Genomic DNA, 16,309 nt, shown 5'->3' with positions numbered 1-16,309 from the left:
ACTTCTGTAGTAATTTTTTTCATTCCATGTTAGTTTTAAACAAGGTAGTTAAAAGTTACATACATAGAAAGGGAAAACATTTCTATTTAGTCTACTTTACAAGAGACCTTAAATTTTTGATGTTCCCAAGTGAAATGAAGGTCTGTTGAAATAAAGATGTCACACAGACAAAAGACACATCGCTTTGAAAATAGCTTAATATCATTTTTCTTACTAGGCTGTAAAATGACAAACTTGTTTTACATAAACATTAAGAAAAATATCTTATACTTCTGAACCAAATGTTTGAGGAAAAAACTAACAAACAAAACAGGATATCACAAACATGAAAAAACGAAGTTTCTTATTCCAAAGAGGAACATTATTCCAAGAAAAGAGGAGCATTGAGTTACATTTCATATATAGGAATATTCACAGGTGCACACACATGGGCAATTGTTTTGACTATCAAATCCAGTCTACTACGTACTTTGTCTAGCATCATTTGAGCACTTCACATACCTTTGTTAGTCCTTCATATTTTCCATAATCTGTGTTCTTGAGCCACTCCATCAGTTTAGCATATCGAAGTAAATCTCTGTGAAATGGATGGTGATTGGGTAATGTCAATTCAGCAGAGTGCTGGGCAAGAGTGGAACTCTGATCGTGACCCTTGATAAAAAAAAGTGTTGAAGTAAATCTGGAAGCACTACACAGAAGTACAATAAGTTTCCTGAAAAACTGAATATGAAGACAGCATCTCATTCAGGCAAACAGAAAAGTCTCATAAAATACCTTAGATAGAAGTAGAGCCTAGAGACGCAGACTGAAAAAGACACCTAACAATACTGACACTAAGCTGTTATAGTTGTGGCAGGTAATGCATCTTAATAAGCTTGTTCACTGTAAGGTTCTTTGCCTTAAGGGTGAGTCACTAGCATTTTTCGCTGCTTCTGTTTAAAGATGTTACTCCCACACTGTAAGACACATCAAGTCCCCAGTTAATGAGTGGCTTAGGTGTTAACAATGAGCTTTATATACTACACCTCTTCTCTGAAAGTTGCTCCAATTCAACCTACTTTAGTCCACTTTGGCCAAGCCTTCCTTGGTCAAGTCTTAAAAACATCAGTTCACACACATTCTCTCTCCCTCCACACAGAGACACACACCCACACTTTCAGTGAACATTTACTGGAGTTAACAGTTTTTGACATGCAGCATTTAACACAAGCTACTAATTTCATGCTCCTCCTTTACTCTGGCTACTTTCCTGAAACCCACACTATGCTTTAAGCATCACATCACATTGCTGGAACAACATATGATTTAGATTTTTAAGCTTTCACTTGCTTGAACTCACAAGCTTCCTGGGAAATTCAGGAAGAGCAAGCAAGGTAACACCACTGTGCAGCCACACAGCAGAATACACAACCATTATTCATGGGTTAACAGAAGGGAGGATGGGACTTAATTTCCAAATGGCTTTAATATTTTCTGTAAAGTCTTTTTTGCTGGGCTTTTAGTAAATACTGCAACAGGTCTTGATCTCAAGTATAGTTTGTGCCATAACAGCACAAAAAGATTCCTATTCCTGTAGCATCACATGCAGGCAGTTTATGCAGGTCAGGCAATGTCAGTCCCTCAGAGAAGAAGAATTCCTGGACAGTTCCACCTTGGATGTGATAAGTCAGCAGAATAAGCTATACAGCTTAAAAACTGCCTTTGCATGTTTTTAAGTTGGAACAGCAGCCAGTTTAGATTAAAGTGACAAAACTAAAGCAAATTTTGTCTTACCCTTTTCTATTGTACTGGGTTCAAGTCTTTGGTTAAAAAAAGCCCTAAAAGCTTCCACAATACATTCACAGACTTGTTTAAAAATTTATATATATGAATCTGTGATATTATTTGTGAAATACTAACCTTTACTAAGTACTGCAATGCGAACATGCCAGCTTCTGGGAAAAGTTAATATACTACACAGGATCATGGAATGGTTTGGGTTAGAAGTGAGCTCAAAGTTCATCTAGTTCCACCTCCTCTGTGATGGGAAGGGACACCTTTCACTAGATCAGGTTGCTCAAAGCCCCATCCAACCTGTCCTATCACTTCCAGTGATAGGGCATTCATAACTTCTCTGGACAACCTGTTCCATTTCTTTTTTTTGTATCCAACATGAACATGAACTTACTTTGAGCCCTGTTCTCTTAACTATGTAAACTGAGACACAAATGGACCCAAAGAAACAAGTCCTGCCAACTTCATTAATTTATTCTCATAGACAACGGGGAAGGATAACACTATAAATCTTCCTTATAAAAATAATCCTGTAGTTTGCCTTTAAGAAAAAGCTAACTTTGCAAAGTGTAGTTACTGAAACATATAATTTGGAATTGGCATCCAGCCAGCATTAGCAACACAGCTGCTGATGTGATTACTGAAGTCATACTCAATGCTGTATGTGCTTCTGGGCATGCGTATAGCAAATATTTTCAATAGATCTTTTATAGGCTTCTATGAAAACTAGATTACAGAAAACCATTTACAGTTCTCCCTTCTGCCCCTGGTGTGTTACATTCCCACAGCATGCATTTTAATGTACGAGTTCATTATAGTTTAACATAATTTACCCGGTGGCTTTCACAGTTCTCTTCAATTAAGTCGGTCCAAAGTTCGTTCATATTACTGCTAGGAAATACTCAGCTATCCAGATTTTTATTGCTTCTTTCATCTAACAATTTTATTCATGTCCCATTATTACACGCAACTTTTTTGCTTGGTAGTTGCATTCTTCATAAAGCTAGATGACAAATTCCTTAGCAAGGTAAATTTCTCTCTCCAGACCAACTTTTCCACAGGACTAATCATTTTGGTTGTACTAAATCATGTCCTGTTCAAGCCTAACCCAAAACATTATGGAGTTTCTAGGTGTACCTTTCCTATCTAATTAACAGGCTTTCTCTCACTGCACATAAACATACACCATTATCAATGATAACCCAAGTTTGTTATTCAACTATTTCATAGTTTCAAAGCTTCGAACTATTTGATATTTCAAATGCAGAAAGCTTAGCTGCCATTAAATTGAGTGCTGAATGTGGTTGTTAAAAAAAAATAAAATCTTTAAAGTTGTTGATACACAGATTAATCAATTATTAGTAGTACACAATAAAGACGACTACACTGACTGTTAGTAACAGTTACTGTAAACAGTTTGTAACACTGCAGTGAATGGCAAGCCAAAGTTGCATTTCTGCTTAAAAATTCTAATATTTATTACCAATTTTATGTAAAGGAAATGAAGCACTTCAGTACCTTACAACAGGAGTTTGAATCAAGCATTGGGCTTTTTTGCCTTTAAAAAAATAAAGAACAATTTCATACTTCCAATATAATGTATTTAGGCCCAAATGTCAATCTAATTTTGACTTTACATCTAATGAGTTCCAAATCAGAATGTCTTGCTTGTATTAACAGCTGCCTACACACATCATGTTTTCATTTGCATTTTTAATTTAGAATTCTTTATCTGCCTTTTTTTTCTGAAGTGCTTTGATTTATTTTTGTAAGAAACATTCTAAACAAATAATGCAACTCTTCAGATGTTAAAGGTAACAAAGTGTTCTAGTTAGTTTTCAAGAACATTGGCTTGAGAAAAAACACGGTTATTTTAGTAAGGTAACACAAAAATCTGTTATACCTCCAACACCTGAATCTGTATCTCAAAATTAAAAACACAAACTTCTTTTTTCACTTTTACAATAATCAAAAAGGCTTTGCAGTGGCTCATTTCTTGTAGTTAATGAACTCCTCCTGCTAAAAATTATGACTTTGCTGTTAAGTTTAATCTATAAATACCTCATAGTTAACAGCAAGTTAAAACTTTTCAGAGGGTAATTCTATATGAAAAACAATGTGAAGCCAATACTAGTTTCAGAATTTAAAAAAAAATAAATTGCAAAGTGGTAATAGCATTCTCAATAGCACTCAAAAGTGTCTTTAAAAATATTTCATCTAATACACATAATATTGCACAGTAATAATAATAATCTCTTACCAGTTTTAAAAATAAAATCTTCAGAATAGAACATCAGAAAATATATTCTGTTAAGCAGCCACTTCCATACACAATTCCAATATTCCAACTCTATGAATGCATTTACATAGGACTTATACAATATAGCTTCTACTTCCTCATTTACAGGCTGAGACAGATAGCCTATACTCAGGTTTTCAAAATATCAAAAGTGACAGAGGAAAAATACCTTCTTAAGAACAGATGCTAAAGGCAAAAGAATTAACATGCTGTGGAGCTGGAACTCTTCTGCAAAGTGAAGAAAATGTAGGAAGTGCTAATCTTTGTCATAAAAAGTCAGGCTTGTACTCTCAAATATAATTTTCTACACAATTATCCAGTGTAAATATTCCATTTTCTGCACACAGTCTAATACAGAAAATCTAGAACTTTTAAACTTTTATTGCATTAATATGTATAAAACTGGAATTATTATTTTTTATTTACAAATTCTGCAATTTCACACAATTGCAGTATCTGCACAGTTGTACATACATTACAATTTCCTGAAAATATTTTTCCTCCATACATCTCCATCTGTCTCTTACCAATTTCTGGAGATCAGATCAGAGGAATGTTAGCTTATAAACAAAGCTTAAAGGCTGACAAAAATAACAGACGTGAGAAGGGGCGTAAGTCTGATGCTCTGTAATCAGTAAAGACAAATTTCTTTTTACAAAGCCAAAAATGCAGCTGCTAGTTAGATAATTCAAGCTAAAAAAAAAATTAGTTAGAAAAGCTTATTTCAAACCCAAGGTACTCACTGGAACTGAATGATAGGAGGACCTGTTATAGAGTTGAAGGAGGGTCTGAGTAAACTAATTGGAGATAAAAAATACAGAAATTAAAAAACTGAGGCTAAAAAAACCACCCAGCCTTTAGGACACAGTGTAAGGACAGTAAGGACAGTAATTTATCAATATCTCAAGTTAAAGATCAAAACCAAGGTTCAGACATTTTACTTTGGATGTTTGGTTTTGTTTTGGCTTTTTTGCATGGCTCTTGAGGTTCAGATAGCAAGAACTTCAATGTTTTCAGCCTCTAACAGCTTTAAAAAAAAGGTCAGTGCTTTTTCTCCTCAATTAATCAAGCTTTACAATTAAAATAAATCCCTATATATCACACAATGTGTTTAATTCAGATAGCAAGCCCATTAAAAAGAGGTGTTTGGGTTTTTTTTTTTAATGTAAGAGACTTATGTAGGCAATTGTAGTTTGGTGTGCTTAGCAATATCTCTGCCTGAAGCGCCTCTAGCATTTACTGATTACATCACAGAATATGTCCAATCTTAGGCAGATTGTTTTTCTTCTGCAGAAAAGTTTGTGATCAAAAATTTCCTATTAAATAGAAAGGAGCAATACCTGCTGAACAAATACGCTGTTCAAATGACTGGCAAGTCTCCGTGCAAATTGCTCACGCAAGTCACTAAACCGCTGCTGTTGCTGCTTCACTGCATGAAGCATATCATGTCCTACAAACAAAAAGGATTTAGAGAGCACAAAATATATAGTAATATATTGTATATGGGAACCAAGAGGGACAGAGGTCACAATTCCTTCAATCTACAGAACAAAATCTGAGACTAGTTGGAACAGCAGTTACAAATAAAGGCAGTACCATAATAAATTTGCATGTTAGACTGAAGTCTAACAAAAACATTACCTGGACGAAGAGCTACATTCATACACTGTAGAAGGGCATCTGCTGCATTAGTGCAGGCCTCAATGCCTCGAGAAGATGTCAGATCTCCCTCCTGAAGGGCCTTTATATGACCTTTTGCCAAATCCATGTGATTCTACAAAATAATGGATAGTACTGTCCATAAGCAGGCTAGGTTGCTATGCTGCTGAACCCAGAATAATAAATACAACTTTATCATTATAACTTACTGAAGTTAGTGCAGTAACAAAACAGAAAAATATGCTCATTATCTTAAGCAATGATTGTGCTAGAGGGTAGCAACCTAAAAGAATTTTATACTTGATGTGAACAACTATTGTAAACACCATAAAAATGCTTACCACTAAGAACTCTATCTCTGACAGTAGTTTCACATTATTCGTGTTGCTAAGATGGATTAGGTGGTTGCTTTCTGAAATTTGATCCATTTGATCTTTTACACTCTGAAGCATTTCTTCATAACTGCTCAGCTTTAGCTCAATTTGGTCAACTTCCTTTAGAGCTTCATCCAGCAACTTCATCAAGATATTCACCTGTTTCTCTGAGGCCATAATGGACTGGATATTTGCCTGTACAGAAAATAAAGCAACATTCTAAGAGACATTTTTTATATCTCAAAAGCGCTCTGATATCTCCTTCTGCCTTTATTACTGTCAAACAGTTTTCAAAACTTGTGAGGAAATCAACAACACTGTAGTACTTCTCATTTAAAGTGTTACTGAACACAGCAGTTCCTCAGCCTATGACACTTCCTTATTTCAAAAAGAAAAGACACAAAACCAAAATTTTGCCAAGTTCTTAGAACTGAATTACTGATCTGCAGAAAAATAAAAAGCCGAACAGTAATCCCTGCTATACCAGAACATTTTTAGTTCCAAAAAAACCAGCTCAGGTGTTAAGGTCAGATTTTCTATTCCAAGATAGCTGCCTGTATGACAGAAGGCATTTTCAAAATATACAACTTGACAATTTGAGGAGGTTGTTGACTGTTCCCTCAAGACTGTATCCCCTGCATCTCCTTAAGTTTTCCAAGTGACCTCCAGAATGAAGGGTTGTTTAAAAAGTAAAATAGCAAATAATATGGCACTGTTACAGGCAGCCAAATACTGCAATGTTATTAGACTAAAGCAGTTTCCTAGTTACATTGATAGGACTCTTTTAGGCATCCATGGACATGAATGGACTATTCTCTCTCTCTGTGCACTCCTGCCCTCAAGAAAGGTATATGCAGAATGTCTCCCTTTTTTCTTCTCAGCTCCTCATTTGAAAGCCTGCAATTCACCCCAGAAGGTGTGGAAGGCAAAGAGCAAAGGCTGAAAATCTCTACAATCTGATAATAGACAGGATGTAGCTCAGCTTAGCAACAGAAACACATTTAAATATACAGCAGAACATGTTAATTAATTTTCAAAGAATGCTATGTGGTCAGTATCAATGAGAACAGTTCAACATGCTGACACACTGCACATTAGAAGGAATGTTTACCCCATCTAGCACTTGTAGTTCTCTCGACAACTTTTCTGCAAAGGCTTCAGCATTAGAAATAGCATATTCACATCCTTCCATCATTATTTCAATATCCTGTTCCTCTCTTGCATTTAACTCCTGGTATTCATCCACAGCTTCTTCATCACCTCCTGCTACACTTTGATTCTCTCCACTTGGAACAGATTCTTAGGTAGAGAAGGAAAATAGAACACATTATCAAGTCCAGAAAGTCACAAGCATTTTAAGAGTACTTAAGTATGTTTAACTACCTCTAAGAAAATTAATCCATTAAGTAACTTTCCTAACAAGCACCTGTTACCTATCAACACTTTTTCAAGTCTCAGTCTTCCATGCTCTTCATTACAACTACCAGAAGTGATTCTCAACAAAGATCTTTTCCAAATTATGCAACACAAGCAAAATACAAATATCCACCTTCCTTTATTTCAAGGGACAAGCCTAGTCTCAGTTTATTCACCTCTTACACTGGTAATCAGCATCAGAATACATTACAGTATTACGCTCGATTTGTTAGCAGAAGATCAGTAAAAGTTAGATTCTCTCTTTTGGTAGACAGACCATACTGAAGTTGATTAAGATATATGTCACTGAATAAATAAAAGTTATCTTGATGCTCAAGGTGAGTTTCATAGCAGAAGAGTAAGTACTGGGGTAAGTGAAAATGAAATAACAATGGTTTCATTAACTATGATTTCTCACGGCAGTACTTACTTAATTTAACAAGCCACTCAAAGGCTGACAAATGACTGACATAACATTAATACAGTCCAGCCAGAAAGTGTTAGGACATTTGAAATAACTTTCTTATCTCTAGCAACTCGATAAGCTATCCAAAGCCCTATTAAACAAAATAAAACCAAAAAAATCACATATTATTTACGAAATTGCTTACAAAGCAAAGTAAAGGAAAAAGGTGTTACGCACCTTCTGCAACTTTAGGAAGTTCTGAAGAATTAAAAGGTATGGAAAAGCAGAGGAAAGGAAGCAAAGAATGTTAGCTAGACAAAGCACGAACAGCGTGTATATTTTTAAATGGCAGTAAGTTTGGATGTTTAATATTGCACGAACTTGAAATGTTAGAGGTTGGTTTAAAACAAATTGGACAACACCAAAATACAGAAACGTTATCCTTCCTGTTTCACATTTCTAATTCAAATTCTTCTGCACATGCCAGTCTAGTATTTAATACCAATAGTTTAAACACTTCTGACAGACTCAACATGAGATACACTTATTCACTAGGCTTTACTGTAAAATTTTAACTATAATAATGATAACATGACTGTAAAAATATTTAATACAGCATAAGCAAACAAGATACAAAGCCTCCTTAGTAACCAACCAGTCACAAAAACTGTAACAGGGTCCAGCAGAATTTAACACATGCTCCACAGTTTAAAAGCTAGAAGTCTCATGTAAACCCTCATTAGTCTCTGGAGAGCTACAGAAGCATCACTTTTTAAGGTATTTTTCTAATTCAGGGGAAATGAAAACAGGAACAAAAGCAGATTCATTACACAATTAGACCTACCAGATCTTGGAGGTAGATTTTATTTTGTTCGAGAAACAGAATGTCTTAAAAATACAATAAGCTTATCAATTAATTATCATTAAGTATTTTGTCTTGGGTCTCAGTTTTCTAACAGAAAATCTTAGAAAATCAATAGTCACCTTGCTCATCTGAAGACATAAAAAATATAAAATAATAAAATTCCATAAGAAAACCCATCAGGATTAAAAATATTTCTTTTAGTATACCCGTTTTACAACAATAATTATTAAACTTTACACTTCAAATACAATTGTAGAAGTTTACCTTCCAACAGCTGTGAACTAACATTAATAAAGTCAATTTTCTTTCTAAGATATCTCTGATTGAGTTTCCAGATACATGAAATAAAGGTGTTCTTTTCCACTGTGCTGCTTGCAACCCATTTGTACACTTTGTCAAAATGCAAGTCAAATTCAGGATTCTCCTGTAAAAGATAAGATATGTTACAGGTTCCACAGACAAATGATTTTCTGAGTAGCAGAGATTGTTTACACATTAAATTATTGAGATGATGGAATAAAAATGAAATTATACATGTGCCAGCCTTAAAGAGACAGAAGCTCATATAGCAAGTCTGGTGCCCTGATGCTCTTTAATAAAGGTGCTAAAATAGTGAACGTGAAAAAACAGAGTCCAAGCTATGAGACAGTATTTTGTCAAGCCAGATAAGGTAAAAATAACACAAAATACAGAGATCTGTAAGACTGTCAACAAATATTTGACAGCACTGTCTGCCCTGAAAAACTGTCCTCAGAATGACTAATGTCTTGTGTTAGCCTTCTGAAAATAAAAATGGTAGCTGGAGTTACCAAATAATACCATACACAACACAGTTCAGGGAGATTTGAGAGAATAGGCAAGGGGAAAAAGAATTATAAGTACTTTATATATTTTAGAGGTGTGATAGTGTTTGATAGGACTGAACAGGATAGAAAAAATCATTTGGCCTTTTAATAGTAAAAAGCTTCTATGTAAGTATTTTCAAATAGATTTACTGCCTGTTGAGAATGTTACTTTGGTAGCAATTGAATGAAGTACTTGCCTTCCTACAGTCACTTATGAACTCAGTATGGACTGGAACTGGTAATTGCCTGTTTTAAAGATGATATTACAAGCATTTTGCAAGGTCCAGTCTCCTTTTGATGAAAAATGTTATTGCCTCAGATATATGTTACTTATATATAGTTTGTAAATACTATTGCTGTTACTTATGATATAGTCACTACTACCTGTAGAAGCAGGCAGCACAAGAAACTGCACATGATGGGAAATTTTACAATAAAAGAAGTTCTTTTTTTTTCTTTAGCTTATATTGATAAATATAATTACCATACATTTCTAAATAAACAGTATAGTCACATAAAACTTGACCTGTCTCACAACTAGTGCAGGAAAGGCCTTGTGTCAAAAGCATTGCATACGATCATATGTGAAAGCCAACCATGATGAACCTATCAACTTTAATTCTGACGTTATTGGATATGAGAGAGTTTGGCATTCAACATTTGGTTTTTGAAAGAACATTTCAAAATTTCTCATTAGATTGGTATATATATTACAGTATATTTCTGCAAATGGTTATCAAATTCTGTTTTGCAAGAAAAAGCCTTGAAAGACAGAGTAATTTTAACCTTAATCTTAAGAATCAATTCTCCAACATGGTATTTAGGAACAGCAAGGAAAATCTAAAATCCAGCCAACAAGCACATGGATAACTGAAATAACAAACCTACACTGGGGGAGAGGGGGTCGGGAGGGGAAAAAACAAAGAGTTTTAAACTTTGTAGTTTTCTGCACTATTCTTCCAAATCACAAGTTACCAGCAGATAAAACCAGACATTGTAGCATGAAGGATTTTCACCCCTGCCTGCTTGTACATCTTTAGTGTATGACAAAAGATTAATTTGAGTGGTCAAATATAGGTTGCTCTTGTTGTTCTGTGGAAAAGTCCACCACCTCAGGACTGTACCCTTTCCAAGAAATGGCCAATGTCAGGATTCAGAGAACAGACCTCACCCTTCAGCTTACATACTGCTCCTTAAGAATACTTTAAGTGTCCTCGCTAAAAACATTACATGGAGCTGAACATCGTTAGTAAGATAGTAGTAGATTTTCTTAATGGAAACTAAGCTTGGAGTAAAAATTTACATACAACTTGAAACAAACAAAGCCCAAGCTCTCTACAGTCACTGAGAGATCACTACAACTAATAGGGCAGATATTCAGACTATTGCTATTCAAGCATATCTAGATTGCTCTTACTCAATTTACCAGGGCTACATTCTTGGAAAGACTGAAAGAAACTGCAGGCATAAGCAGCACAGGAATGTATCATCCCAATTTCTAATAAACTCCTAATTAACATGTTATCAATCTAAGCTTTAAAGCAGCCAATATCAAGAAGTTAACTCTAACTTGGAGCGAAAAGGATGTTCTGAGCAGAGCACTAAATCAAAAAAAAAAAAAAAGGTACACCTACTTTAACAGCATCTTTGGCATCAACAACAGCAAGGTCTCGAAGTGCCCATGCAGTCTGCCTTTTGTAGAAATCTCCTTTGTCAGATTTTTTCACTTTTACCACATTTACTTGCACTGGTCGTTCCGTTGTCACTATTAAATGAAATAAGAGAGTAATTTCAAAACACACATATTTCTTTAACGCCTGTTTCTGCTGTACTTCAACTTCTGAAATCCCTCTCCCTTCTGTGGGCGAGGTTTCATAATATTTATTTGATGAAAACAGACAACAGACCCTTTGAAACATTTCCATCCACAATATCCACAGCTCAGTTTAAGCCTAAGTCAAACAGGCATGCATCTCTTTACAGCTTGTGATGTAATGAACCCAATTTACAGCTATTTTTTGATACAGCAGATCTTGGACCATTACCATGTAACTGACAAAGCAAAGACATAATTGGAGATTACAGTCAGAATAAAAACATTATCAGACTTCTCAGTCAGAAAAATATTGTAGCAAGCTAATTTATTGACAGATCAACCCAAAGCACCTAATTTTTTTAAGAGATATACTGTAAAGGAACATTAGAAATCAGTTCAGTTACTGTGCCTTTCCAGAGCCCTCTGTCTTGGATTCTAACCAGTACTCTATACTGCATTTTATTTAGGTTTATCAAGCTACTGATAATAATGACTACTAAATCCCCTTTAAAGCACTACATAAAGCCCAGCAGTCCCAAAATAAATATGTTTGATTTCTTCATTTCAAATTACAATGAGATCTGTGAATAAAAGTACAGGGGTTTGTTTCTTTTTCAGTAGAAGCAATAATGGAAGCACAACTGATTTTCTCCATTAAAAATGGAAATGGAAAGCACCTGTTTTATACAGGTCAAGAAAAAGCACTGTAAATAAAGCTAAGACAAAAGCAACTGAATAAAAAACCAAGGTGAAGACAAGAAATACAGTGTGGTATTCCTATGTACCTGTGGCGCACAAAAAGCAGTTTCTCTTCTTTTTGCCTGCTTTGCACACGTTCACAATGCTCAACAAGCGTTCGTCATTGGGAGTGAAAATATCCCTCTGTAAAGCATGCTTGATTGCAGTCATTTTCTCTCAGCTGAAAGATTTTAGGAAGCCGTAATACACTCAAGCACATTTAACAGACACACACAAAAAATAACCAGTCATGTACTTATAGCGATTCGAGTTTTTTAAAATTAAATTTTACAGGTAACTTAATGAATCGTAACCTAGACAAGCATGACTTACATAGAGGAACAGCCCACTTCAAGTACAAGTTCAAGTTAAAGCTTACTATCTTACTTCAATAGGACAACTGTAATTTATCAACACCCAGATGATCCTTCAGCTTAATTTAACAGAGAACAAAAAGCTTCTTTGTAGTAAAGGGGAATGCAAGACATTAACAAAAAAAAAAAAAACAAAAAAAAAAGTTGAAACAGGAATCAAAAAAAGAGGACTCCCTCACCAGTTAGTGAAATTTTAGAATGGACATGAATGCCATGGATCCAGTAAAACTACAGATGAAGACAGGTGAACAAAAAAATCCCACAAAATCTAACAGGATGGATCATGTGAAACTAAAGTCACTACAGAGATGATCTTAACTTAAAAGTCCTGAATCCTTCAAATATACCTAAAATCTTCAATTAAATGTGCAGGACTCTTTCACCAAGGTTATATGCTGGTCAGACCAAACTGAAAATAATGCCCCATTTAGCAGAAGAAAATGTCCCCCTACTTTACAGGAAGACTTCTAGAATATATTCTGGATATGGTATGTCTCAGCAGTCAGTCAGTCCACTGCTGATGGCACAATTTCAAGTCTAACAAATTATTACTTTTGAGTCTTGGTGAACCACACACACATCCTAATTCTCTTCTGGTAGACAGAAAAATCATTCTGAATAATTCTGCTTCCTCACTTCCTCCTCCCTTGGTATCACAAGAGAAATTCTAAATTCTAAATCCCACATTATGCCATTCCCTGATGTCAACGATGTAGTCATACACTACATCAGACCATTAGGTTGCATAAATGAGGTGCATCTGTCATTAACGCCAAAAGTACTTTCCTAACAACATCCAGAAAGTTTGATTTCTAGTTTTTCTAGTGAGAATAGTTTTCAGGTAATTTGTGGAAGGTAGAGGACCAAAAAAGAAGGCGGAAAGAGACTGTGGGGTGGACGGGGAGGAGGGGATCTCTTCATGGGTTTCCTCATTCAAGTGATTCACCTCTGCAGTAGCAGCAGCCAGCAGTGGGAGAAAGTAAAGGGTGAGAAGAAGGGACTGTAAGAGAAGAAAGCTATTCAGATTTGTGGGATGCACTATCAATTGGTTTGTTTAAAAATGTTCACTGACAGTTAGGATTTCTTTTGTCAATGTCTTCAAGTAAGTATGCAACATGCTTGGAGGAAAGCATTTGTAGTTCTACCATGTTCATTTACAATAAAGAATTCACAGTGGTAAAGTAAGAGCAACAATAAATTAACCTTGCACCAAACAAGAATAAAATCCCAAGGAAGTGATAAAATTCTGAAAGAGACTTCCATGACAGATTTCAGTATAGTCAATGGGTTCCTCAGCAAAGCATGGGCTAGTCCCCACTGGATTCTAGAAATCCAGGGAGGAGGGGATGTGGATGGGGATGGGCCAAGCCCATCCAATACTCAAGCCTGCAGAATTCAATCACATCAGAAAAAAACAAAAACCAAAACAGATCCAAAACCCCCACCAAGGCCCCTGAAAATTAAGGAATTAGCAATATTCACTTGATTCAGAACAGTTCCTCACACTACACAGAGATTCTACAAAGTCTGAACAGAGCAACACTTAGACATTACATTTCAATGTTTTTAAAGACAGAAGCTCCAATATTACTCTGAACTTGTGCCTTAAAATTCTACAGTGCATTAAAAATGTGATTAATATACACTACATGCTATGCTGCCTGATGTCAAAACAATATATGTAGTTAAATTTTCAGTTAACTTGTTGTCTTAGAGATGCCTGCATTGCTTTCTCTGATAAAGCAAAGACAAAACCTTAGGCACTGTGATAGTTTTAAAGATAGTAACTCAAGGGTTTTGGATTCTGCCAAGGCAGAATCAGTACTGTCAAATGCACAGAGCTCAGGGCATCCAAACAAACACTGTTTATAGGACACCCCTATGGCAATGTAACAGTCCAAAGCTGCTAACAATTTGCCTCCGCTTTCATCAAATGCTGGGGCCATCTTCTGTTTCCCAAATTGTATCAGGTTGTCATTCCTGTTACTCTTCAACACGTGCAAAAGATGAACATACAAAATACCAACAACCTGCTGCATTTCAGAAATTTCCTTTCCTTCCTGATTTAGAATTTTATTTTCTGCTCTAAGTCACGATCAAACTGCTGCAAATTGCTCCCCCATTTCAGTGCTAACACAAATTGTCCAGGTTATGCACTATACAGCTTTCCCATCAAACAAACATCATCAACTCAAGATCAAAGACAGGCTCTAATATACAGTCCAACTTCTGTTACAAACTCAGCCCCCTTCTTCACAACCACCAAAACCTTCACAACGTCCCAGGATCAAGGACCTCTTACTTTTCACACTTGAATCCTTGAATCCTGCTGGCTCAAAGGAACAAAGAATTTAGCCCAAGGAGTCGGAGATAAAGCCCTTTCCTCAGAAAAATGCTTCAGGAGAGCAGAGACCACACCAGACTCAAATAAAACCCTTTAGGCATTGCTGCATTTTCACCTGTAATGTTCCAGACAAAGACTACGTGAAATCTGTCAGAGACATCACATCACAGGCGCGGCCTGTCCGGGAAATAGGCGCCAGACAGGGCACAGCGATGTGTAAGGCTACTTACTGAGCACTGCTGGGCCGCCCTGAAGGTGCAAACAGGAAAACACGCTACCCCTGCATCGTACCGGGTCAGAACGTAGCACGAGAGCGCAACCCAAGGGAATCACTCAAAATATCAATTATTTAACAGGAAAACTCAGAAGAGCTACCTGCAGCGGCGGCCTCCCCGGGCCCGTCCGGCACCGCCTCTCCGCCTCCCACCCGGGAGTCCCGCACACGGACACGACCCCCTCCCGCCGCCGCCCCACCCCGAGCCCGGCGGCACGGGCGCGGCCGAGCCGGCCCGCGGAGCACCACGGCAGGCCCCCACACGCGGCGGAGGAAGGGGCGGAGGGCGCCGCGGCCACCTCGCTCTCACCGCGGGGCCGAGACAGGGACGGGAAGGGCCGGGAAGGGAAGGGCCGGGAACAGACGCCGCTCCCGCAGCCGCGGCCGGTCCGGCAGCGCCGCTTCCGCCCACGTGACGGCGGCGGCTGGGCGGCCGCGCAGCGCCCCCTGGCGGTGGAGGTGTGGGGAGATGGCAGAACTTCAAATAACGGTGTCCATCTCTGACCGCATGGTGTAATTCGATTTGGCCAGGACAGCGGCAGGGCTAATGTAACTTCATAGAATCATCAAGGTTGGAAGAGCCCTTCAAGATCAACCAGTCCAACCATCCACCCATCACTGCCACTGTAACCCCAAACCACTACCCCGTAATAGCCAGAGCCAGAAGTCTCTTAAACACCTCCAGCAACAGTGCCTCCACCACCTCCTTGGGCAACCTATTCCCGTGCCTGACCGCCCTAACAGTGAAAATTTGTTTTCTGATACCTAATCTGAATCTACCGTCTCAGTTTAAGGCCATTTCCTCTGGTCCTCACTGCAGTCACGGCAGAAGAGACCGGCCCCCACCTCACCACAACCTCCTTTCAGGTAGTTGTGGATGGAGTATGATGAGATTCCCCCTGAGCCTCCTCTTCTCTAGACTAAATAAACCCATTCCCTCAGCTGTTCCTTTTAAGACTTGTTTTCTACACCCTTTGGAAACCTTGTTGCCCTTGTCTGAACATGCTCCAGCACTTGGATGTCTTTGTTACAGTGAGGCGCCCAGAACTGAACACCAAGGTGTGGCCTCACCAGTACAGGGGATGATCACTGCCCTGGTGCTGCTGGCCATGCTATTTCTGATACA

The 16,309-nt window shown here is 37.4% G+C and overlaps 1 protein-coding gene across 9 annotated transcripts in view; it reads right to left on the bottom strand.

Moving 5' to 3' along the window:
* The window catches only part of EXOC1 (exocyst complex component 1), a 28,674-nt gene extending 13,233 nt beyond the window's left edge, over window positions 1-15,441 (bottom strand). For 2 of the 9 annotated variants that reach the window (XM_051790317.1, XM_051790320.1), the window contains exons 1-10: window positions 15,285-15,440; window positions 12,239-12,372; window positions 11,272-11,402; window positions 9,057-9,216; window positions 8,165-8,185; window positions 7,217-7,404; window positions 6,073-6,300; window positions 5,714-5,846; window positions 5,413-5,522; window positions 502-651 (exon numbers count right to left, since the gene is read on the bottom strand). In XM_051790317.1, coding sequence (XP_051646277.1) covers window positions 502-651; window positions 5,413-5,522; window positions 5,714-5,846; window positions 6,073-6,300; window positions 7,217-7,404; window positions 8,165-8,185; window positions 9,057-9,216; window positions 11,272-11,402; window positions 12,239-12,362 — 1,245 coding nt within the window. In that variant the 5' untranslated portion in view covers window positions 12,363-12,372; window positions 15,285-15,440. Of the gene's footprint in view, window positions 1-501; window positions 652-4,815; window positions 4,870-5,412; window positions 5,523-5,713; window positions 5,847-6,072; window positions 6,301-7,216; window positions 7,405-8,164; window positions 8,186-9,056; window positions 9,217-11,271; window positions 11,403-12,238; window positions 12,373-14,867; window positions 15,242-15,284 lie in introns of those variants that run through there. The other 7 variants (XM_051790315.1, XM_051790318.1, XM_051790319.1 and 4 more) reach the window with 5 other exon arrangements.
* Window positions 15,442-16,309: the final 868 nt, after the last annotated feature.

This window comes from Manacus candei, unplaced genomic scaffold, assembly GCF_025592945.1.
Source record: "Manacus candei isolate 608988 ecotype Guabito, Panama unplaced genomic scaffold, ASM2559294v1 h1tg000028l, whole genome shotgun sequence".
In the NCBI taxonomy this organism is placed as follows: domain Eukaryota; kingdom Metazoa; phylum Chordata; class Aves; order Passeriformes; family Pipridae; genus Manacus; species Manacus candei.
This window is presented reverse-complemented; position numbering and strand designations above follow the sequence as displayed.